This window comes from Eurypyga helias, unplaced genomic scaffold, assembly GCF_000690775.1.
Source record: "Eurypyga helias isolate BGI_N326 unplaced genomic scaffold, ASM69077v1 scaffold41092, whole genome shotgun sequence".
Taxonomy (NCBI): Eukaryota; Metazoa; Chordata; class Aves; order Eurypygiformes; family Eurypygidae; genus Eurypyga; species Eurypyga helias.
Window position 1 is genome coordinate 21,085 of NW_010234751.1, and position 10,388 is coordinate 31,472.

The 10,388-nt window shown below is 48.3% G+C and overlaps 1 protein-coding gene across 1 annotated transcript; it reads right to left on the reverse strand.

The window, feature by feature from the left end:
* Positions 1–679: 679 nt before the first annotated feature.
* Positions 680–10,385, reverse strand: LOC104505830 (claudin-1-like; the record flags this gene model as incomplete). Its single annotated transcript, XM_010146547.1, has 4 exons — positions 680–1,353; positions 1,873–1,957; positions 2,306–2,470; positions 10,301–10,385. Coding segments are annotated over 4 exons (498 nt in total), but the record flags the coding sequence as incomplete, so codon positions are not given.
* Between the last annotated feature and the right edge of the window lie 3 nt (positions 10,386–10,388).

Sequence of the window (10,388 nt, forward strand, 5' to 3'; positions counted from 1 at the left end):
AATGCTAGTTTCTTCCTCTTTGGTGAGCTTGGATTAAAAGAAAATGCCATAACCTTTGGGTCAGTTTCCTTGGAACTTGCCTTCATATCATCACTGTAAGTGTTTATAAGAAAAGACAGGATCAAATGGCAGTGTGTGAGGTATCCTTGGGGAAACATCAGGGAGCAGCAGTGCATAGTTTGGTTTAACACATTTAGCTGCATAAGCCCAAATGAGAAAGACTGAGGGAAAGAAGAGCATCTGTTAAAAGGCAGCCTGTAACACACAAGAGGATAAACCTTCAAGCTCAGTTAGGTACTAGGGTGGGAACATGGAGAAACAATCACAGGCAGCACTTGGTGTCTAAGGAACAGCAGCAACAGCCCCAGAGACACCCAGTGTAAACAGGAGGCAATCGCTTTTCTTTAGCTCTTCCCCAGCACCAAACCTGCAGCCGCTTTTGAAGTCTGCTAACCTCTGTAGCCACAATTCTGCAGCCTTTAGCCCAGACAATCAAATTACAAGATCTCATCAAAAGAGCAATGACACAGTTAAGCCAAGGCACCTTACACTGTATCTGGTTGGCCAACAGCATTTGCATGAACAGTTGTGATTTCAGTTTGTTAAGTCACAGCAATTTAATGTTCTGACCCTTTGTCATGCCAATCTGCACAGAAAGATGGGTGCTGAAGATAACACCAATAAGACAGTACAAGAGCTGTTTCAGATCTCTCCAAACATTCCTACATGTCTTTTCCCTAAAATTATGTTTCCCCTTAAGATATTGTTTTCATCACTTTATATAATATATGTTCCTTTAATTTCTACACACACCACACTGGGCTCTAACTTAATGGGATATGGGACTGAATTGTTACCATCTATTTTTTTAAAAAACTAAAAAAAAGCACCAACATCCATCTAAAAAAAGTATCATTTTTTCCCTTTTACTCCCAGATACTAAACCCAAGCTTGGAGGCTTCATTTTTCCAGTGGCAATACCTATGAGCCTAGGTTAGCCTTCCTCCATGGGCTGGGAGAGAAAGGAGAAGTTATGTCCAGTAGCAAAGAGGATTACAAAAATATACACATTTTTGGGAGAAGAGGAAGGCAGAACCTAGAGTCTGAACTCTGCTCAGGACAGTGGCATTGTAGTGTCCTCTCCAAAATGCTTCCATTACCAGTGCTGGTGGCCTCTCTTCTTTGTTTCATTATACATAATCCTTCCCTGTGGAGGGGGCATTTTTTGGATAGCCTCGGGTGGGTGGATATGAAGTTTCTCTCCGCGGACAGGAGCAGCAGAGGAAGGCTCCCCCCAGTATGGCCAGAGAAGCAGCTGCCCAGCCTATGAAGAGAGCTGATCCAAACTCAAATCTGAGGAAGAAAGAAGGAAGAAAGTAAATACTAGGAGTAATGCCTCTGTACTACAGCATCAGCATGTTCACAGAAAGCAGAAGGGAGCTGAAACTGGAATGGAAGTGGCTTCCTGCAAGGCAGCAGTTCGGAGCAGCCCAAGACTCAGGTGATGGTCAAAGCCCAGAGCTTTGTACACTGGGTTAGTCCATTCTGCTCACTCACCCTGCCTGCTGCAGCAGGGCCATGCTCTGTGCAAACCAGGCCATAAGCATTTAGTGGAAGAAAGATGCAGAATTCACAGCAGTTAGGTCTCTGGCACTGATGCTGCCTTAAAGCAAAGACTTACAAGCCACATGGATGCTGAGATTTCATCCTAATACTCTTTCTGCACAGTTTGAGGCCAACCCAGCTGGACCAAGAAGTTCCGTTTGTTTTAAGCCACTGCTATTCAAAATTAAGCCCAGTGAGCATTTGCATAGCAAATGAGTGAGCATAGCATCATGCTATACTGTAGTTTTATATTAAATGGGACAGTACCTGGTGTTGACGGGAGTGAAAGGGTCATAAAAGGCCCGAGCCACTCTGTTGCCATACCACGACGTGGCCACCAGTGCTGCCAAACCTGTATGTGAAGGGAACACAATGTCATGACATCAGGAGAGAAATTAAGGAAGGATTTGAGGTCATTCTCAGTTACATTGCACCAAAGGCAGGACTGTTGAGCCTTTCACTGACACAGGCTGTACAGGTGAAAATTTCACTAAAAGAGATGGAAAGCATGCAGTCCATACAGGAAGTATGATACTAGTGCCAAGAGACCCATTTGATGTCTCAGCCAGCAGCTACCATGCCAAAGTCTGCTAGGGGATTACCAGCCCAAAAGGCTCTTGGAGCAATGACAGCAAGCCCTCCCACATCCTATGCAGGATAAACACCATTTAGGAAACAAACAGGTCTGTATGTTACCAACCTGAGACGATGAAGATCACCCCACCGAAGACAGCCATCCTCATCTTCTTCACCTGGTCATCTTCCATGCACTTCATGCATTTCATGCCAGTCACAGCAACAAACAGACCAACAAGGCCCAGGAGTATTGCAGCCACCATCAAAGCCCGAGTGGCCTGCAGACTGCCTAGAAAACATTAGGGTTTTGGGTTACCCAAAGGAAAACAAGATACAAATAGAAATTCAAATTACTGAGCTCAGTAATCATGTGTCAAAATACTCTGCTCCCTGTTGCACAGAGGATATAACAAAGCAAGACATTCCTTTTTAGCTTTAAGCTCCCCAAAACCGTTCTTCATCAGGATCAGGAGACTCAGCCTCTTCTAAAATGCATGGCAAACAAGGGCATGCAGCTTTCTGCAGGAAATGACCTGGGAATTGCCCTCAGACATCTTTTGTTCCTTCGTCATTTGAATCCCAATTGGAAAGGCATATCTGTTTATCAAAAGAAGTATTCAGATTTAGACTCTACCTTGACAAAGCATTTAGGCGCATGTTTTAATATGAATAGTACCATACATATGAATAGTGCCACAGCAGACAGCAAGGCCCCTTTATTGCTCAACACTTCTAAAACCTGCCTTTTATAAGCGCCGATTTAATTTTTTTGGTGCTAAATCCTCCGTATACATCCCAAAGGGTACCAAAATACAATTGCAACAGAAACAGGATTTTCCCAGCCAAGTGAAAATCTGGGGAAGGTCCTACCAAAAATATTTAGCTGATTGGAGTCAGATATTACAGAATTTTAAGTCTCTTGTGTTTTGAAGAATTGGAGTATAGGGTGATGTCTCCAATAGGCAATGATTAGTATCTGCCTGTGATCTCTGTAGGCAGACTCAGTGTACTTCAAGCAAGATTTGGTTTTATATTGACTCATCTGAAGGCATAGACACACTAGCCCTATGTATATGAGCTACTGAATTCAGATTTTCTTGATACCAAAGGAGAAAGAAAACTATATAAATTAAGTCATTACTGAGAAAACCTCAGGTGACAACACGCCTGAATAGCAATGAAAGAGCCTGAGCTTTATTGCCTGGCAAATCAGGTTTGTTTTGAACAGCATAGATTTTAATTCACACTGTGGGAACAGACAGAGCTGGTTAATCAGAGGAACAAGCTCCCAGGAGCATGCTGTAGCCAAGGCAAGTGTCCCCTGACACAGAAGGTTATCCAGCAGCAATACACATGCAATTTTAGCAAGAATCACCAGAATCAGTTCCCAGGTCTGGAGCTCACCCCTCAGAAAGCACACTGACTGCATTCTGCTAGAGCTCAGAGGAGCACTTCAGACAACTGCAGCTGCAAGATTTAAACCTACAAGAGCACCTGCAAACTCCGTCAGCACTGGTGTGGTGAACCCATCAGAGCCTGTGCTACAACAATGGGCTCTTTGGCTCAACCCGAAACACAGAGAGGAGTTCAAATCTGATACTGACTGGGAGGCTAGCCAGCTGCACACCCATCTTCCACAGCTTCACTGCACTTTGCCCCATGGCACTACTTGTGCAGGAAAACTCTTGTGATCCACACCAACAACAGGCTATCAGGCCATAGATCTGCCCTAAACCAGATCTGGATCTGCCTCTACACACACCACCTTATTGTTCTGTAAATAGAACATGAAACCAGTTAAAACAATGCAATAAAAAAGCCAATATTCAGAGTAATAGGAAGTGACACTTTTGTAAGAATAGGCTTGGCTTTCTTGGGAAAAATCCCACAATCAGCTTGGCTAAATGTCATCTTTCTTCCTTCAAAGGGGAAAGGTGACACACCTCTGCACCACCCAGGTGTTAACCAAAACCCATCCACTACATGAACCAATACAGCTGCCATGCATTTAAGGCCAAGTTGTGCATCACAACAGCGGCCCTGGAGAGGTCAATGGCTGAACACTAACTCTTACTTTGCATGGGAAAGGAAATTTTCTGCAGAGGTATCAAACCCATTTCATCAAGCCTACAGTAAATGGGGCTTAGTCTTGCTGCAGAAGAAATTATTTTATAGGAGAGTGTTTTGAAAGTCTTTCATGAGGCTGAAAATAGGAAATGTTATTCTCAGAAAACTAGTTACAAGAGTAGGAAGAGACCACTCACCTGCAAACATGGTTGTTTCTATGACCTCACAAGACCTAGCCATGAAGCCTACTAAAAATCTCAGCAAGTATTAACTGGATGTACACCATGACAGACCACCCACTTCCAGCAGCAGACCCTGAAGGGACATCTCCTGCTGTCTTCACCCCTTCCTTACACATAGCTCCATGGCATAAGAGGACAGAAGCATTTAGGAAGCTTGCAGTAGGACAGAAGAGGTTGTTGGGGCATTTGCAGGACAGACTGTCTCTTTATCCCAAGAGGTTTTAATGCAACAACACTGTATTGTCAAACATCCTCCCCTCCGCCTGGCCAGGCTGCCCTGTGCTCCTAGCACACACTGGGACACTGTGCTTTTGTCTTCATTCCACTTGTGCAATGTGTGCAGCACACTGACTGCAGTTAATCATCATACAAGCTACTAGTTATTATGTACACACTAACAGCCATGCTGTCAATGGAAGCTGCACATCCAGAGAATGAGAAAGCTAGTTTAATATTAATTCTGTTGTTCACGTGGGTCTTTCCATGTGCTTTAAAAATCCCAAGCAGTAGAACTATAGTATCTTAACCTGCTAAACAGGACTGGCTACTGACAAGAAGTACTCTACAGCAATTTAACTTTACAACTTCTATAATATTAGACCTATTTCTCCCACACTCAACTGTCTCCCCAACAAGAGCAGGTACCACAGCACCTGCAGACTCCCACGCAATACACCACGGCTGTTGTAAAGCCCAGGCAGGCTCAGGAGCCTCTGGGGGAAAAATAGTCCTAGCACCCAACAACAGCTGTCCAATAGCAACAGTATTTTGTCAATAGAAACCACTATTGACTCAGAAGCCAAGCCTCTTTATTGCTGGTTAGTAATGAGACCTGGCCTGAAAAGCCTACAGCAAGAAAGCAAGTACTGAAGAACAGAGGCTGAAAACTGCAGATGGTTAATAACAAATGTCAACTCTGCAAGCCATAAAATACTGTGTAAATCCATAAACAAATGGCACAGCAGCTCACACCCACTTCACATGACAAAACATACTTCTTAAAAAACATGCTAACAAACAGTTCTGACTTACTGTTAGCGGCTTTGGACACAAACTACCTGCTGAGTTTATCTGAATCTTACATATCTTTTTCCTTCCAACCACCATTACCTGACACAAAAGTAACTGCTGGCAACTATGTAGTTATTAAAAAAAAAAAAAAAAAAGGACTCCACCAGCGTATGTTTGAGGTTATTTTTCTGTCATCACATTCCCTTATTTATTCTGTTTATGTCATCTACATTATAGAAAAGCTGTTGGGAAAGTGCCATGGGATTTTTGTAATGCAAAGTTGCTGTAATAGCTCTCTGTGCAGATTTTCTGATAGGGATGCTCATTGACTGCCTTGTTTGTATTTAAACTATGGACTTCTTTCCCTTCCCATGGGTCTCCATGCAAGGAAGTGGTGACAGAATACAGGTGAAACAGATGCTGTGCAGCTCCCTCTAATATCTGCAAGGGAAGTTCCCCAGGAGTTACAAGCAGCCCTGTAGCATAGGAAACATTACCCCAGCCATCTCCAAGAGAAACCAGCAGCCTTCAAAGCCTTCCCACTGGGATTTCATGAAAGCTGAATCTCCTGGAAGGGGAGCACAGGGAAGCACAGGGAAGTTGCTTTCGTGCAGCAAACATCTCTCACACTTCACAGTCGTTCTGACTGGACCCTGGAAGGAGTGGGATCAGAGATCATGCTGTCCTACCCTGCCAGCACAGGGAAGTTGCTTTCGTGCAGCAAACATCTCTCACACTTCACAGTCGTTCTGACTGGACCCAGAAACCTGCTAAGGGCTTGGAGGCTTTCAAACGCTAGACTCTTGACAGCCATCACCAAATCCTGGACTCCTTCTTCAAAGCATCTCCCCACAAGTCTAGAAGACTGTACAGAGGAATCTGGGCAGGACAGGGTCATGTTTCTTGCCAAAAATGGGAGTACTAGGAAGTCCTCACTGCATGTCCAGTGTAAGATGCAAGTTCAGTAGGTGACAGTGGCGCTGTACTCTGCCTACCCCAAAGTAAATAAAGGTTCAATGCCCTCCTGCAGTCAAACAGCAGAGAAATCTTGATGGTAAGACAGGCAACACAGTATCACCATTTCCAGATTCCTGGTCAGAGGAGACCTGGGCAGCCTGTTTTCCCACGAGGCCTGGAAATTCCCTTACCAAGGGATTTAGTAACACATAGTAACACCAGGTACTAAAGCTGCTTAGAAGCTGCTTGTAGAGCAATAAAGCCAGTGTATTGCAACAGACTCCCATCCCCTCTTGCAGACATAACAGGGCACTGCACAGAAAACAGCCTCGGTGGCATTCCAAGTAACCCTCTACCTTCTGAAGAGTAGCACAAGTGAGACTGTTTTATCACTCGATCGCAATTTTTCATGAGGAAGGAACAGGGATTGAGAAACATGGGAGTAGATCAACTCTTAACCCACATGAAAGCAGATACCAGCAGGTTCTACCTGCTTACTCAAGATCTAGAAGATGGAGAGGTGACAAACTATTTGGACACATCTGTCCCTCGTGCTACAGCTTTGTCCTTCCCTGGGCCACCCCCTCCCAACTCCTCCACCATCACAAAGAGAGAAACAATAACCTGAGCATGAACCCTTTTCCTTTCCCCCACCTATCCTCTTCCCCAGCTCCTGAAAGAGGCTCAGCCAGTAAAGATGTAGGAAGGAAGATTTCACATTTCAGTGATGCTGTTTGACCCAGAGGGCATCCAAACCTCTTGTTCATTTTCTGGGCTGGGGCACAAAGGCTCATTGTGGATGTACTAGGTTTGGTGATGAAGTGGTAGATGAGTCTCAGCTTGTCTCAAGCACAGAGCCTCTCCCAGCAAAACCAAACAGGGTGATCAGTATCTTCAGCCAGAACAGCCTAGACAGGACCCAGAACAACCTCTCACAACAGGAGAGTGTGGTTAGGTGGGGCTGAAAACTTCCAGAGACCGGTACCAGGAAACTTTTTCCCTCAGGTCTGAGACCCCAGAGTGGCACAAAGCTCAGCTAAGCTCCATGGACGATGCTGGAGGGCTACAAGAACAATGCTGAGGCTGTGCAACAAAGCCTTGTTGCAAGGGTGGCTTTTGTTGCTTCTATGTCTGCATGTGGCCACGCACCGCTTTTCACGTAAGCCAGCAAAACGCAGCCTTTCTATTGCCTGAATAGGGACACTGACATAAGCCCTCAGCTGAACGCAGCTGCGGGAGAAGTGCCAGCATGGGTGGACTCCAGCAGCATGGCCACACAGGAAGCTGGACACCCCTCCGTTGGCTAACGGTGCCAACCAGCTTGTGCCAACCCCATCTCCGACATGCTGCATCAGCCCAAGCAGCCAAGCACTGGCATATCTAGAGGAATGGGAATGGCAGTAGTTACCAGAGATGCAAAAGCTTGCTGTCAAAGCTTTCCAGCATTCCCACAACCATGAATTACTGCAGGTGTGAGGAGGCTCAGTCCTTCCTACAGGGACAAAAATAATTACAGATCTGAGCCTCTGCCATCAGCACATGAGGCTGTGACATGTGGCTCAGAGCATTCGGGGTATGTGAGCCTCTGTCAGGACAGTGTGGCCAGGCAAGAAAAATTTTTCTACCCACAGAACTTTGCCACCTTCACGATGACAAATGAATGCAGCGAGGGAGCTTTTCCTGCACCTGTCCCAGGGTGACGCTGTTGAATTGGGTGTAAATATTGGGTGTGTTTAGTGTTGGTTTTTTTTTTTTCTCTCTCTCTCCATACCTTCACCCAAACCAGCACTGCTGGTCCCTGCCCAAGCCTACGTGGCTTTAAGACCTTGAAGGAGACAAGGCAGGGAAAACAGAGAAGGTGAATATCCCTAGGCATCATCCGTTTTCAAGCAGGAAAGGCACAACCTGAGCCAGCTGGGATATGGAAAGAACAAGCAGTCCTTTAGCCAGCTCCTGCTACAGTGAAGAAAACATCCCCTGCGATTTCCATATTTCGTGGGGTTCCTGGGAATTTTCAAACAAGTGTGCCCTTCAGGGCCAGGGGCTCTGTAGAAGCACAAAAGGTCGCTAATAGCTCCGCCTCATCCCCGACCCCTCACACCTCCCTCCCTCCCTCGGGGCCCAGGAAGAGAATAACCCTTATTGTTTGCTGGACAAAGGTGAGGGGAGCAGCTGGTGCTCAACCATGAATAGGGCAGGTCTGGAAGTCCTGGGGCAGGTTTTGAGGAGCCTGTAGAAGCCAGGCTCCGCATCTGATTCTGCAAGCAGGTTCCATTTACAGCACAATGGGCTGCAGTCACACAGCCCCCGAGGCACGTTTACCTTGCGCAACCCATCTGGGGGGCGGCTGGAGATTCCTCAGCCCCGCTGGCACCTTCGCCCCCCACCCCCGGTGCGAGATAAGAAGCTTGGAGCTGAGCTTATACACAATTACTACTGAAGGCACCCCGGACCGAGTGCTTAGCGCTAAGAGGGTGCGGGGTTGGGGATAATCAGGTTGGGCTAAGTGGGTGCACCACTGCCAGGTGTAGGGCCCACGGGTGGTGGGAGAAAGGGAGCAGGAGCGGGTGATGTGGGCTGGCAAGGAAGGTGGGGACCGGGGTGTCCGGCTTCACCGAGTGACACACAGGTGACAATCTAACTCGGGAATACTCCCCATGGTCTTCGGTTTATGGGAAACTGCCTGCTCATTCCTTTGGGAAAGAGAAGGTGACCAAGGTGGTAATTATTATTTTATTAATTAGGGAGGGAAAAGGATTAAGGTGTTCCAGGACACTACTGGACTCAGGATGAGGGGGAGAGATACGGATAAATGAAAACTTATTTTTTAACCCCTTTGGGCGTTAGTTATATGCTCCAGCCCCCTAGAAACGGCCCTGAGAGGGGCTCCGGCCCGGGGTGACCATCCCGAGGACCACCCCAGCAGACCAGGCTGCAGTTCCTGCATGTGCCCGCGAAGCTCGGGGTGCGAGCGGTTACCTCGATATACAGGTCTGCCTGAAAAACTACAGGCAGCGCTGCCTGGCTGGAGTCCAGCTCACCTGCCAGCCCTTTGCTTAGAAATCCCGCGGGAATAGCAACGACCTTCCCAGAGAACAAGAGACCGAAAAAGCAACTTTCAAGGGAAGGACCCGCGACCACTTCAGCCCCGCCGATGAGCTGCGCTCCCGGCTGAGCCCTGCCCGCAGGAAGGCAGTCCCTGTCCACAGCCAAGCGGCGCTTTCCCGAACACACGGGGAGGGTCTGACCCTTCCCGTCCCAGGACGTTTTTATGGGGGGACAGGCAGCTGGTGTGCGGGCAGGGGGCTGCGGAGAGACTCCGGCTCCCTGCCGCGGGTAAAAAAAACTCTCCCGCCCCCCTGCCCCGGCCCTGGCCCCGCCGAGGGATCCGCTTCAGCAGCCGCCGCGGAGCCCCGGCTGTCCCGAAGGGCAGTCACCGGGGAGTCACCCTCAGCCCCGGCGGGACAACCACCGGGGGAACCCCAAGAGCCCCGCCGGGATGGGGAGCTACCAAAAAGGTGGGTGTCCCGAGCCCTACACCTGTCTGAAGGGACAGGCAGCGACGTTCCAACGGGGCAGAGACCTCGAGACCCGACAACACCAATACCCCCGGCGGGACAGGCGGAGGGTGGGGGGATTCACACGACAGGACCGGCACCCCCACTCCCAGTACTTCATCCCGAACCCCGACGCGACCAGCACCGGCGTGGGAGCAATGACCCTACGGGACTGGTAACCTCAGCCCCGACCGGAGGGGATGGCCCCAACGGGACGGACACCCGCAACCTCAGCTCCGACGGGACGGGCACTCCCAACACCCTCACCGACCAGATGCGACTTACCCTCCAGCTTGAGCAGCGAGTCGTACACCTTGCACTGGATCTGCCCTGTGCTCTGCATGGCGCACGACATCCACAGCCCCTCGTAGAG